General features: G+C 40.2%; 1 protein-coding gene across 1 annotated transcript in view; it reads left to right on the top strand.

Annotated features, from left to right (window-relative positions):
• FARP1 (FERM, ARH/RhoGEF and pleckstrin domain protein 1) overlaps window positions 1–13,911 on the top strand; it is a 230,411-nt gene extending 216,500 nt beyond the window's left edge. The window contains 6 exon segments of the mRNA XM_073614408.1: window positions 30–112; window positions 1,618–1,730; window positions 3,962–4,125; window positions 7,978–8,085; window positions 11,831–11,982; window positions 13,081–13,911. Of these exon segments, the coding sequence (XP_073470509.1) occupies window positions 30–112; window positions 1,618–1,730; window positions 3,962–4,125; window positions 7,978–8,085; window positions 11,831–11,982; window positions 13,081–13,162 (702 nt within the window). The 3' untranslated portion in view covers window positions 13,163–13,911.
• Window positions 13,912–15,389: the final 1,478 nt, after the last annotated feature.

Here is a 15,389-nt window from a genome sequence, read left to right on the forward strand (position 1 = left end):
TACAGTTTTTTTTGTTTCTTTAACTTCAGGTAGAAGAAAGTGATGAGGAGTGGGGAGTATCTCATTGTCTGACCCTAAGAAGTCAAAATCAAGCTATAGTTGTTGCAGCAAGGTATGCAATTTGTTCATTTTAAAATGTATGGTAATAGTTGTAAGTAAGAGAATGTAGGGAGATCATTTTTACTTTAAAACTATTTTCAGACACACCCTATTTTGAACAACATGATCATTCTGAGTTGTAAGATTTTATCCCCACAACACTCATAAAAAACAACTTGTAAAAATTATCCATTTGTTTTGCACTTTTTTAAGGTATGGTACCGTGGCACTAATTGCCACCTTTAGCCATTCTCTCAAACGCAATGTAGGTCATGCCTGTATACTTAAGCTGGCCATAGATGGTTCTCAGGCTGAATTTACCAAAGTTGATCGATTAATGAACTTGGGTACAACCAGCTTTCCGGATTTTACATATAATTATTACTGTGTTTTCCCAGCAGGAACGGCTTACTCCGCGCACACTTATATTTATATATGAACTATAGTATTTGTTCTGGTGATTTTTCTTTGCTAAACAATGTCAGTCTAATCCTGCTTAAATTCACTTTGTTAAATACAATATTAATGGCATTACTGTTGGTATATATGTCATATTAGTATCACATTGGGATTATTACGATACCCTATGCTGTAAGTGCAAAGCTCCCTATCTTAATCATGTGCAGTACGGGACAAAGACTTGGATATTCATAGATCCTGGGTTTATAGGCTGCTACCCTCAGGTGTTTGGACACTGGCAAAGCTTTTGAAAATGCCCCCCCCCCCAGGCATACCCCATAACCCTACCACACTCTGAGAGACCATTTATACCTACCTACCTTGTTATTGGAGGAAGGATCAAGTTTTTTTTTTTTTTTTAAGGGAAGAATCAAGTTTAAGTACTTCAAGAATAATAACATTTTGGGAATGTGCAAGTTTCTTGGCTGTCTCTAATTCCACTGCCTGCTGGCTCGACTCCTGACACTTGCTCTGGGTCAGGACAGTAGCCTAAAAAGTGTCAAAGCCATAGTGCCAGCAATGACAGCCAGGCAGCTAGTATTTTCTGGAGTAGAGGTCCGCAATATCATGATTGATATTTCCTTCAATAGAGACTTTATTTAAAGTGGTTCTAAATTCTGGACATTTTTTACTTGATGCATTCATTGCATTAGGGTAAAACATGTGTCAGTGTTTATATCGCCCCCTCACCCCCTTTTATACTTACATGAGTCCCATCTCGAACCAGAGTTGTGCCCGTCTGCAGTGGCTCTTTCCTGTCTCTGCTCACAGAGGCAGCAGCGGGAACTGCTGCTGTCAATCAAATCATGTGGGGGGGGGGGCTGTACATGCTATATGTCAATAGATGCACACAGCCAGCAGGTGTGCCACCATAGGAAGCAGCTTGCTATGGTGGCACACAGAGAAAAGGAGGAGCCAAGAGTGCCAGCGTGGGACCCCAGAAGACATGGTTCTGGGCTGTTCTGCACAAAACCATTGCACAGAGCAGGTAAACATAACATGTTTGCTATTTAACAAAAAAAATATACCTTTACAGATTCTGTTTGTGTTTCTTTCCAGTTCTCATTCTGAAATGGAAAAATGGAGTGAAGATATTCAGATGGCTATTGATCTAGCAGAAAAGAGTAGTGGTCCTGTTCCTGAGCTGTTAGCTAGCAGTCCCCCTGATGGCAGTAAGTAAACAGACCAGCAACAGAATTCAAATTATGAACATCCTCTTTGTGTCGTTTGTGAATTGTTATTTTTGTGTTGCCCAATGGTGTTACACAAAGAATTTTTGTATCGCCTCATTTATGTTATATGGTTTAAAAACCACTACAGACCTTGTTCATATTTCTGTCAGTATTATGTCACCTACACTCACATGGACAGGTATTGGGTTCCATTCACAAGTTAGCATGTGCAGGTTCTCCTATCTCAGCATTGTATTTACATTTGCACTTACGTCAATCCTTTGTTCTCTTATCAGGTTCAGGGTGATAACTAACAATGTCATACAGTAGAGATAAACTGATGGCTCATAAAAAACTACTTTAAATGTTTTTTTTTTCCTATTAGGCCTCATGTACACTGCTGCTGCTAAACGGACGTTTAGGAGCAGTTGGACATTTTTTTCAACTGCTCCTGAACTCTCCTCTATGTTATCTTATCAGTACATGTACACAGGGTCGTTTACAGTTTCTAGACAGTTGAGTTTAGAGGCCTTTTTTGGAAAGAAAAAACATGAGTTCAGAAGCTGAGTTTACAGGCTTTTCAAGCGCCAAACGCTTCTAAACGCGGTAACTCGCATTTAGACGCGTTTCAATGCCTCTAAACGCGGCATGTAAACGCGGCAAAATGGACGTTTTAAACGTCGGTTAATATCTGTCAAGATAAATCGTTCAGGAGAGGTTTTAAAAATGTCCCGTGTACATTCAGCCTTAGGAAAAAAACTATTCATAAAATAGACACTTTGTTATTTCATGTTTTCCTCTAAGAAAAAACATTAGCCTGATTTCAGGCATCCATGAAAACATGATTTCACCAAGTACTGAAAGTTTAGATAGAGTTGTTTGTAATCCAGTGTGTTCAAGAGCACACCAAAACAATTCTGATCTCCGCATACTGAGCCATGATCTGCTACTAACACTGAAACTTTTTCCTCTATAAAGTAATAGTACAGCAGTATTTTGCATAAAGAAGAAAAATCCTGCATCTGAAACAACCAAAGTACCAAAGCATTTCTAGTTTTCCCAATAAGGCTTCATGTACACTACTGCTGGTAAATGGACATTTAGGAGCAGTTAGGCATTTTTTTTTTTACAGCTGCTCCTGAACTCTCCTCTGTTATCCTATCAGTACATGTACACAGGGTTGTTTATAGTCCTTTCTAGTTGAGTTTAGAGGCTTTTTTTGGAAAGCAAAAAAATGCGTTCAGAGGCATTTGAAACTCCAAACGCCTGTAACAGCTTGTAAATGCGGTAACTCGCGTTTCATTTACAGGCATTTATAATTTTTGAAAAACGCTTCTAAACGTAAACGCCGCAAAACCGACGTTTTTAAACGTCAGTTACTATCTGTCAAGTTAAATTGTTTCTTGAGAGGTTGTAAAACGTCCCGTGTACATTAAGCCTTAATGTTTCTGTTTTCTTTCATGGCTATACTTTTTAGCATTAATCAAAACAAAACCACTATATGGCTCCATGCACACTTGGAAGAGCTTTCAGCTTTTTTTTTTTCTGCATGCAAATCGTTCCCAAAAACGTAAAAAAAAAGTTTCTGTTTCTGGAAGCTGAAGCTTCAAAAAGGCTTCTAGACTAAAATAGTGTGCCTGGACATACAAGATAACACAATTTGCTTTAAAGCTAGTGTGCATGGAGCCTATATGCGTACTATTCTTCTGTGCATTAGACAGGCAAAAATCGTCCCATGGATAACGGGCAAGAAGACCTCTGGCCATCCTCGATCATGCCAAGACCCGCCATTTATTATTGTCCAAATTGCCTGACAGGAGTAAACAGAGCACACCCAGTCTGTACTTCCTCTCCCTCCTCATTTAGAAGGTGAAAGGACTATCAAAGACATCACATTGACGTTTGTTTTAGATCATCGTTTGTTTGGAAAATTTAATTTATGCTAAAATCAAATGTTGAAAGCGGACACAATTTAAAGCACTTTCTGATAACTTTCATCAAGTGTCTGTTGGCATTATTGAATGTACTGAAGAGATTTTTCATATGAATGTTTGTACAAAAATCTACCAGCTTTAGGCTCCATTCACACCTTGGCATTTTGGGCGTCCCGCAATTTGCGGCGATTCCACCTGCAAAACCAAAAAATCCAAGGTGTGAATGGAGCCTGAGGCTGTTAGTGCAGTGCTTCAATCATTGATGCTCTTGTAACATTGATTTTGGTATTTTACTAGAATCACCAGAGGAAGGTCCCGCTGATCAGGAATCTGAGGATGATTTGAGTGCTTCTCGCACATCACTGGAACGACAATCACCTCACCGTGGAAACACAACCGTTCATGTCTGTTGGCATCGGAACACAAGCGTTTCCATGATTGATTTCAGCTATGCTGTGGAGGTATGGTGCATTAGAACTCAGCTTACCTGGCTCTCCCCATAATACTATATCTGATCTCTTACGCTTGTAATCTGTTGATAGGATTGTAGGATTTTGTAATATTTTATATCATCTTGTACCGGCCAGTACTCATGTTGCTCTGTCTATATAGAGAGCTATTGATGACCTTATGTGAATTCGCAGTGATTTTTTTTTTTTTATATATATTTTTTAAAAGCAATCTAGATCTATAATCATACAAAAAAGTAGAAAAAAAGTGTGTGTGTGTGTGTGTGTGTATATATATATATATATATATATATATATATATATATATATATTTATTTAGGTCATAGATGTATATCTCTGGGGCAGACTCAATAGACTACTTGGTCTTTTTTTGTGCCCTCACTTTTCTATGCTACTGTTTTATCTTTTCAAAATTTATATTATTTGGCACTCTCTGATCTATTTGGCTTAAAATAATTTAAAGTGCTAGGTTCTCTACTTCAAAATGTTATCTGTGGTTCCAGCAGACACCAACTGAAATGGTCCACTCTGAAACATCCTAAGGATCTCGCAATTTATACTATTTGGCTTTGAAGACTTGTAATCTTTTCCACTGACGCACTGCTGAAGCCTTCTTTTTGGAATATAAATTAAGAATTTAATTTTCCCAAACCTATGCTTTCATCATACCTTCAACTTAGACATATGGGGAAATTTGCACCCATGTTACCTTGCATGCAGATAATCGTTTAGCTGGTGATAATGTTAGAGCTTCCACCAAACAAGTTATGTCAGAATTCTTTGCAGCAAATCACTGGATACGATACCCAAGCTCTACTGCTTAATTAGGAAATCTGTGGCTGAAAACCTGTGCTTCTGGCTGGGATCTGCAGACCCTTTACACCTGTATAGTAGCAAACATTAGCGTAAACTCCAAATAATGAATTCTTTATTGGCTACATGTAGAAAATACAGTGAATACAGCAGTGTTTCGGTTGTTATGGCCAAACTCATAGCCATAATGGTTGAAATGTGTTTGCTGTATTCACTGTGTTTTCTACGTGTAGCCAATAAGAAATTCATTATTTGGAGTTTACCAAGTTGCTGGCTAATGTTCTCTACAATTCTTTTCAGCCTTCTAGGGCCCACAGCACAAGTCTAGAGTTATATTCTAATAGGAATATATTGTTGGGGGCTGATTTGAGTCCTATTGATGATGAGATGGCACATGACACTTTTGGTTTAGTTTGTTATGTGTGTTTGGGTCTCTCATTTCATTTGTCTTCAGCAATTTGATAACTTGCCAGTTGTGTATGCTATGTTGCAGAGGCTTTTATCTATTCCATTCTTCCTAGGTGCATGTATTTGTCAGCATTGATGTTGTTACTTTATACCCATTTCAATACTAATAAAAACTCTTTAGGATTAAAAAAATCTATATTTATACTTAAAAGTAATGCTGTATGAATACTTCCCAATTACTTCTCACAAATGATATAGCCAGTATTCTCTATACTTGTTGGGCGGGTCATGCTGATGTCACACTGGAGCCCTGTCCTTTCATTTTCTTCCTCCAGTGCCACCTCCTACTAGACGGCACAAACTGTAAACCGAGGACTAGTGAGGGAGAGGGGACCAGACTGCATGTTACATGTGCCTTTATACTTAAAAAGCACCGGGGAAAGAAGGGCAGTCCATCATGTACATAATTATATTCATCTATTTGTTTTTTTACTTCGATTTGAACATATTTTTATTTGAAACACATAAATATGTAACAAAGCAGCTCAGACCTCCCTTTCCCTTGTATCATATTGTGAGTGTGCATGAAATGGAAGCAATACAACACATAAGCTGGCCCCCTCACTCTCCACTGCTCTGTCAAAGTTCATGAAAAAAAAGAGGATTTAAATGACCAAATACTATTCAGCCTGACCTCCATGCTTTTCTGTCTGTTCTTCCTCTGTCTCTGGTGCAATGGCGACCCTAGGGGGGGCCAGAGGGGGCCCTGACCCCCCCAACATTATGCTGTGCCCCACCATGTGCCCCCCCCCCCAAAAAAAAAATTTTTTTTTTTTTTTTTTTACAAAAAATCAATGTCTAAGAGGGAGAGAGTCCCCCGTCAGCTCCTGCGGGTGATTCCTCCCCCCTCCCCTGCTCGCTGACACTGCATAATGCGAGCGTTCACACAACCACGGCCGCCCGATCTGCTCCTTCACCTGCATCCTCCCTTGTATCATATTGTGAGTGTGCATGAAATGGAAGCAATACAACACATAATCTGGCCCCCTCACTCTCCACTGCTCTGTCAAAGTTCATGAAAAAAAAGAGGATTTAAATGACCAAATACTATTCAGCCTGACCTCCATGCTTGTCTGTCTGTTCTTCCTCTGTCTCTGGTGCAATGGCGACCCTAGGGGGGGGCCAGAGGGGGCCCTGACCCCCCCAACATTATGCTGAGCCCCACCATGTGCCGCGCCCCCCCCCCCCCCTAAGAGGGAGAGAGTCCCCCGTCAGCTCCTGCGGGTGATTCCTCCCCCCTCCCCTGCTCGCTGACACTGCATAATGCGAGCGTTCACACAACCACAGCCGCCCGATCTGCTCCTTCACCTGCATCCTCATTGGCAGGGAGAAGAGCGAGTTGCAGGAAGGACTCCACCAGGACTCTCAGTTACTGAAAAAACAGACTGATTTCTCCTGTCCTTAGGACAGGAGGACCAGCCTGTAAATTCCAAGAGATGCCAGACCAGCGCTGTCAATAGCAGGGGCAGGACAGCAAGAGGAGGCTGGGGAACCCCACAGTGGCAGAACACCAGGGCCCGGAGGCAAGACAACCTTTGCAACCCTGATAGTTCTCCCACTGCTTTGGATCCTTTTATTTTCTTGATATGCTGGTGACATATATATGTTGTTTTCTGCCACCCTGGGGGACCCCAATACAGTAGGAAGGGAGCTCACTGCAGAACATGTGAAAGGGCCCGTTGTGGGGTCGTAGTAAAGGGCCCCAGGATATATATATATATATATATATATATATATATATATATATGCATTTTATAGTTGCCCCCCTACTTTTGTCCCTGTCCCCCCATGTGCCCCCCCTAAATTTGAAAGCTGGAGACGCCACTGCTCTGGTGCTTTTCAAATTAAAAAAATGGTGTTATTTTTAGGGGTTTTCTAAATGAGTGTTTTCCTTAGTTTACAGCACTATACATTAAATAGTTTGTAATATTAAATGGATCTTTATTTTCCCCAAATCACCTCTAACGTGTATATCAAAAAGTGCAGGATGTCTAGTGATCCTTTGTGTGTAATTTTTGAAAACAAATGACAATAAGTTTTTCTTCTAATCTATTTAGGTGATCAGGTAATGGGTTCCAGTAGATGGCAGCAGTGTACTCCTGAAGAAGGCTGCTCATGTCAATGAGAATTTTTCAGATTTGTTTTAGGTCTCCTTTACTCTAGTTCTGCTCTCCAAAGAGTGATCATTTTTCAGAGAGCATTTGACAGGCACTGTAGCACCTTCACACTGCCTGCTTTAACCCCTTTTTACCCAACACTGGCGCCCCTGTCAAAGACTTAGCCAGGACGATACCCCCATCCACCTCGAATGGGGCAGACGGATAATTTTTTTTCATTCAGCCTACTGGTTGAACAAAAAATGACTACTCTATGGGCAGCTTAAGCTACGATGTGCAATTTCTACTAATTGTGTTATGATAACTCCATTAGATATTGAATTAGAAGGCTTTTGTGCTCTTTCCACAACCAAATAGAAAATGTTTGTTTCCCCTGAAGGTATTTTCATTTGTTCCTTTTTTTCAAAGGCATTTTGTTGTAATACTTTTTTTTTGTATTTATCAGAATCAGCTGTCAGGAAACCTGCTTAGAAAGTTCAAGAACAGCAATGGATGGCAAAAACTCTGGGTGGTATTCACAAATTTCTGCCTGTTTTTCTACAAATCACATCAGGTACATGTAAAGCATATTGGACTCAATTCACTAAACAATATTGCATGCGATATGTGGATCATGTGACTCATTTGAGCCATATTTGATATTTAAAAAGTTAATTCACTATCAGTTTGTGCAGTATTTACCACAAAAATAAAAAAACTCACAGTAAATACCGCATTAACTGATTGTAAATGTCAATTCACCAAAAAAAAAAAATACTGTACATTTGTTAACTAAGTTACGCTGTTTAACTGATATATGCAAGAAAATTGAAAGTATTAGCTGGTTGCTAAAGCAACCTTCAAGGTTGCGGCGAAGATGCCCTTGCTAAGGTGGACTAAGGCCTATTCCACACAACCCTGGCCCAGTGGTTGTGGGGGACTTATTGGAATTTGAAAGCCCCCTTTAACAATAACGGGGCCCCCAGATGCTGGCCCCTTCCCCATGTCAAGAGTACCAAAAGTTTTCTACAAAGATTGTGTGTTTTAAATGTGGCACTATGCTTATGTGATGTATAAATTGTGAATAAATCCTTAATAAAATGATAATAAACTTGTAATTGGTGTCCAGTTGTGATTAATGGCTCCTATAGATATGTGAATAATTTACAAACTTTCTTATTTCCTCTAAAAAAAAAAAAATCATAAATTAAATCATTAAATTGTCACAGTGTGTGAAGGTTTTTTGCTCTTTATTAGTCTTGCCTTGTAGGTTCTCCAAAATCATGGAGAATTAGGTTAGTTCTGTTTGAAGGGATGAAATCCTATATTATTGCACAAAATTCAGGAGTGGCTTATTTTATGTTTTAACTTTAATACTGTATATATTAAATTATGCCATATAGAATGAATAGTATGTGTGTGTGTATATATATATATATATATATATATATATATATATATTTTATGAATTGATTATTGTTTTTTGAGAGGAAATAAGAAAGAGATTGTAAATCATTCACATATATGTATAGGAGCAATCAACTGGAGACCAATTACAAGTTTATTGTAATTTTAGTAAAGTGTTTGTTAAGGTACATTTTTTTCTGCTATCATTCCTTCTGATATATAACACTAAGCTCCCCAATGCATGTCATTTATAAAAATATGCGGTATAATAGCTTACTTCAGAGCGTTCAGCGCTCAGCTGACTGTCCACTGGTCTACTCTCCCGATCTGATAGCTGCAGGGGGAGGTGCTGGGAAACCCCCACTGATGTCAGCCGAGAGGAGAAGACCGGCAGGCAGTCAGGAGAGCACCGAACGTCACTCTGAAGTAAGCTATTATACAGTATATTTTTATAAATGACATCCACTGGGGAGCATAGTTTTATAAATCAGACGGAACTATAGAAGAAAAAAAACACATTTTTAGAGCATGAGGGGAGGACGGGGAGCTGACAGGCAGGGTGGGGGGGAGGAGGACACAGATACAGGAGAGCAGGCTGCGGATGACTAAGGCACGTACTCTGACCATGGTGTCAGGGCTCGGCAGCCCTGATAAATCGTGGTCAGCGTACAGGGGGGAGGGCAGAAACTGGCAGGCTCAGCCAGGTATTTCAGGTGATACAGGGCGCCAAATGACACAGCACAAGCACTGTGCTGTATAACATGCTTTAAGGGAACAGGATCCAATTTATTTTTTTTGGGTTAACAATCTCTTTAAGGATTTATTCACAATTTACGCATCACATAAACAAAGCGCCACATTAAAAACACACAATCCTTATCTGCACATGTGGGGACACATGTGAGCAGCTACTTAAAATAAAATCAATCTAACTAAAGTGGTAGCACATAGGATTCCTTATATTCATTTTTAATGTTTTTGACAAGTTCTTTATTCAAAATGTTTTTTAAAAGGTGTCCCCTGATGTACAGCCATCATCAATTACGTCGTCCAGCGATGTAGGTCCACATCAATCACAATGAACGACCACCACCAACCGTGGGAAAAAAAAGCCCACTGACACCCGACCAATCCCATTGCTTGCCAGCACCAAATGACATTCCCCCCCCCCCCCCCCCCCCGCTAAATTAACAAAGAGGTGAGAGTCACCTTTTGTCCATGTCTGTATATGGTCAGTGTCGTCACCTGGTGACCCTGCCCCTTTATGACATTGATCAAATATGACTCTGTCCGAAGGCAGTGTTTTTGTTATTTTTTAGTGAGGGTCGACAACCATCTTTCATTGTGATTGATTGATTGACATGAACCTATATTACTGGACGAGCTGATTACTGAAGAATGTACATTAGGGAACAGTTTTTTGGGTTTTTTCAATTTTTAAATACAGGACTGTTTTTGTTTTTATTTTCACTTGTCATTTTTTTGATGAATGAGTATCGGTACTGTGTGTACCCCTTACTCTTTCACATGGGGTGGGAGCCAGGATCTGGGGGTCTCCTTATTGTTAAAGCCCCCCGCCTGCAGACCCCCACATCCAACAGGCCAGGGTTGTGGTGAAAAGGCCCCTTTTCTCATAAACATGAGGACAAGATGCTTTGCCAGGTCGGTACCCCCCCCTTCCCATGATGAGGGCATGTAGCTTGGTGTGGTTCAAGAAGGCAGGGAGAGGGGGCACATGGTCATCTTCCCACTTTCCTGGCCTACCAGGCTGCATGCTCAAATATGGGTCTGGTGTGGATTTTAGGGAGGACCTCACATCTCATTTGTGGAAAATACCATGTGCTATTTTAACACCATTTTTGCTGCAGTATTTTAGTTTTAGTGAATTGAGCATATTGTGAGTAACCCAAGCATGCTGAAAAGTAGCAACCAGAAACTGTGAGGCTGTTCTTTTAAAGGGGAAGTATAGCCAGAGCTTTCTGGCTGTACTTCTCCTATGGATCACAAGAATGCAGTTTATTCTGCACTTCTGTAACCCATTTTCAGCCAACAGCAGGCTAAAGCCCACTGTTGGCTGATGTCCCTCAGCCGGGCCAGGCTTGGGAAAGATCCTGACTCTACAGACACGATCCACCCAGGTGCCTGAACCGGCAGCTGACTCAGCCTCTCAGCAAGTTGCTGAGAACCTGAGCCAGCCCCTCCCGCCCCTTCCACTGCCCAGCACTCCAATAAACACTGGAGGAGCAGAGCAGACACTGATAGTCACAGCTCTCTACTGAAAGTGGAGGAGAGAACTGAACGATCAGCGGTGTTTGATTACTCAGCTCTCGGGGTAGAGCCGGCAAGGAACAGCTGCAGCTTCCATCTAGGTGAGTATGATTTTCTTATTTTTCTGCATTCACAAACTTCTCTTAAGTAAACCCAAAGCCAAACTACAGGAATTATCTATTTTTTAAACTTACTTTGGGAAAGCTTGGATACATGTAATTAAAGCAGATCTTCATCCCTGTTTTTGGCCAGGCTCCGGGGACACCATTTTTGTGCATGCGCAAATTCACGCATGGTGTTCTGGCCAATCTTTGAGTCCTTGCAGAGCCATCGGTGCATCTGAGCAAGCGTAAAGACAGAGAAGGTTTTGACTTCCCTGTTGCCAGTCTTTGCGCATGCGCAGGTAACTGTGCGAAATAAAAACCTGATAGAATTGTTAACCCTTCTCAGCTCTATCAACACCAGAAAAATGGAATAAATAAACATACCTCTATGTATTGATGTAGACAAACTCCCACAGTATTTTAGTAGTAAACTTTTTCCAGTGTACAAGATGTATGCATGTATTATAATGGTTTCAAAGATAAAAAAATATATAAAAAAAAAAATCTAGGACAATAATTGTGTCATGTTTCTGTTTTCAGGATAATCATCCATTAGCCAGTCTCCCTTTGCTTGGCTATTCACTCACCATTCCCTCTGAATCAGAGAACATTCATAAGGATTATGTCTTTAAACTGCACTTCAAGTCTCATGTGTACTATTTCAGAGCTGAAAATGAATACACCTTTGAAAGGTAAATAATAAATAAATGATTGCATTGATGCTGCAACTCAGAAACTAAAGTGGGATATCAACTACTATGCCATTGCCTTTCCCCACAAAATTCACCTGTCATGAGACAAAAATGGAAGCTGACAGCACCACCACCTTCACATGAAAGAAGGGGATCATTGACATAATATAAAAAAGCACCGTGCACCAATCTAATACTGTTCAAACATAAATGAAATGCATCAGTGTGAAAATACAAATGCGTCCCATGTGTATAAATGTAAATTATATACATATGAACATATACAAGAAAAAATACATATATGTCAAGTGTCCAATTATTTAAATCAAAGTCCCAAATCTCCTCTTAGTGAATACTAATTATTCATATGTTGCCATCCACCATAAAGGTGTCAAATTATGTGCTAAATTATTATTAATTGGTCACCACCAGAAACATGTGCTCCTCCACCTTTCAACTGAACTGCTTACCTGAGGATATTGACCCACTGTAGCGTGAGGTCTAACTGCGCCTTGCCCTTCAAATAGGGCCAGTACTCCTCGTCACTCCAATAATATCACATGCAGCATAAACGTTCCTCCATCTTTCATCAGTTTGCTCAAGAAAACAGCCCTCATTGCGCTATATATCACACCAATCTAATTTATTAAAATGAGTTAAAATGACACTCACAGAATAAAGTGTGCTTCATCCAGTACACATAGAAACTATTGCCTTTTTATTACATGCTTTGCCCCTTAAGGATAAGCTTTGGCATCAGATACAATACCAAGATGATCAACTTCCGGTTCCGCCTAATGTGATGATGTCATCGGGCCACACTTTGACGTGTTTCGTCATCCAATTAAGACTTTTTCAAAGGCTGTGACCTGGTAACTGTAAACACAGGGTGAGTATAAAGCATTGTGGAATACTTTGGCAATTTCCCTTTGAAAAAGTCATGATTGAATGACGAAAAGTGTGGAGATCCTACATTATGTAATACTAGTTCCTTTTGATTATCTCAGTCTTTGAGCATCAATTTTATTATGTTCTGCTTGGAAGGCTATGGTAAACAGTTCCCCTGCAAACCAACCTTGTGTTTTCTGCATCTCATAGGTGGATGGAAGTGATTCGAAGTGCCACAGACTCCATCAGTCGCTCCCGCCTCTTGAGCCATAAGGAGTCTCATTTGTACTGAAGTGAAGTCATGACTCCTCCAGAATCCCAGCTGCCTTATAGCCGGAATTTGATACCAGCCCTTGGAGTTTTGTAAGGCCAGCTGCTCCACACAGGACAAGTGACTGCCTCTCAGTGACTTTTTCAGCTTTGTCAAGACGGATACCTTTTTAAACTTTTTTTAAGTCCATGAACCTTTTCCTGCTCAGAATGAACCCACTGCTGACCGCAGGTAGTTGGTCTCATCCTGTACAATACATTTTGACAAATTGTTTGAATAACGTGTGCCAACATTAAAACCTGTTGTCTCTAGTTTAGTTACAAATAATTAATCTTGTATTCATATTCCTGGTTTTTAAATGTATCTTTGAATTCAAACACGTGTGTGTGTGTACACATGCAAAGAAAGGTCAATGATTTTTCTTTTTTTTTTTTTTTTCTTTTTTTTTTTTTGTTTGTAAGTTATAAAGCTTTCTTCAATGCAATATTCATGCAGTATAGCTGTTGTTTCCATAATGGTTTACATACATTCAAAGCACTTTAATCACCTCAGTTGTGAAATCCAAGCAGCAGAAACAATAGTAGAGAGTTCTAGAGAGTAGAAATAGACAACTTTGCATTAGACCATGTTTCTTGTGCTCTGTCTATAATAATTTTTACACATTTTTTTTCATTTTTGCATCACAACCATTGCTGTATAATGATTGTATAATGAGTAGACTATTTTCTGTCATGGAGAAGCATTGCAGTAAACTTTTTATCCAAAAAAAACACCATCGTGTTTGCTTACTGCTGTTCAGTTACATCAAGATTCATGTCAGATTTCACACTGACCAAGTACACTACATTTTTCATTATTTAAAAGAAAACATTACTGGTTTTTAGTCAGATTTGTTTTACTTTCTTTTTTCATTTAAAAGTTTTAGGGGCAATTCACATGCAGTTCCGTGCAGTGCGATTTCAGCCCATTAATTTTGAATGGGCTGAAATTGCATTGAAAGTAGTGCATGCACCACTATTGGAAATGCACTGCAACTGGATCACATGGTACTTTTGTACCATGCAATCCAGTGAGGGCAGACGCACTGGATTTGCAACCTGCGTTTGGGGTGTCGTTGATTTTGCACTGATAGGCATGGACATCACTAGACCTCTAAAGGTATGCTGTGGTGTTGGTGTGTGGCACCAAGCTGTCAGCAGCAAATTTCTTAAGTCCTGTGAGTTGCTAGATGGGGCCTGAATGGGTTGGACTTGTTTTTCCAACACATCCCAGAGATGCTCGATTGGATTGAGATCTGGAGAATTTGGAAGCCAAATGAACACCTCAAACCATTCTTGAACCATTTTTGTGGTGTGGTAGGGCACTTTATTATACTAAAAGGGGCCACTGCCATCAGGGAGTACTGTTTTCATGAAACATGGTCAGCAACAATGTTTAAAGTGTTACTAAATCCACAACAGTAAAATTAGTCTGTATATGCAGTAAAGCATGCTTGTTATTGTAACAGAAGTTTACACACTCCGCTTGAGTGTTTTCGTCATATACCGCTTCCTCCAAGTCTGAAGATAGATATCAGATGTTCCAACCGCTGACAACCAGTAAACAAGACAATACTTGTTTGGTTGCTGAACATGGACTGTTTATTGAAAACACAGGTACACAGGTAATACTCGGGACAGTCCCCCCAACTTTGCATTCCGCGCGGGGTAGACTGTCCAATCAGCAGTGAAAGCTGTTGGAGGAATTCGCCCCCACCAATCACACAGCTAATCTACATACACATCCCATAATATCCAAGGCAGACAGACACAATAGAACATTGGAATACAGCCACACTCCAAACGACCCAGCAAAGACTACACAACAAAGTGAGACAATATACCAACCACCCCAAGCTGGCAGAGACCATCATGGCCTCCTTAATAATGTCCTTTTGCATTACATAACAGAATATCTTCCTAAATGCTTATAGCTCCCTCAAATGCCAGGTCCCATAGTCGGTAGGCAAGAGGCTAACATTCAGTCCCCTCCAAAAGCCTCTTTCCCGGGTGAGTCTATCACAGTTATACTCATCATGGAACCTAAGGGGTCGATCCTTTGCATTGTGTAAAAAGGCTGCTTGATCCTGTCTGCTCTGATCCTCCCCTTCTTCCACAGTCCCCAATCCATCTCCTGATAAGACAGATCCTTTGGAGGCACTCTGCACATGCTCAGTTTGGTGTGTATTGCTAGAGGGTTTTTTTTTTTC

Source organism: Aquarana catesbeiana, linkage group LG02 (genome assembly GCF_042186555.1).
Source record: "Aquarana catesbeiana isolate 2022-GZ linkage group LG02, ASM4218655v1, whole genome shotgun sequence".
Lineage (NCBI taxonomy): Eukaryota > Metazoa > Chordata > Amphibia > Anura > Ranidae > Aquarana > Aquarana catesbeiana.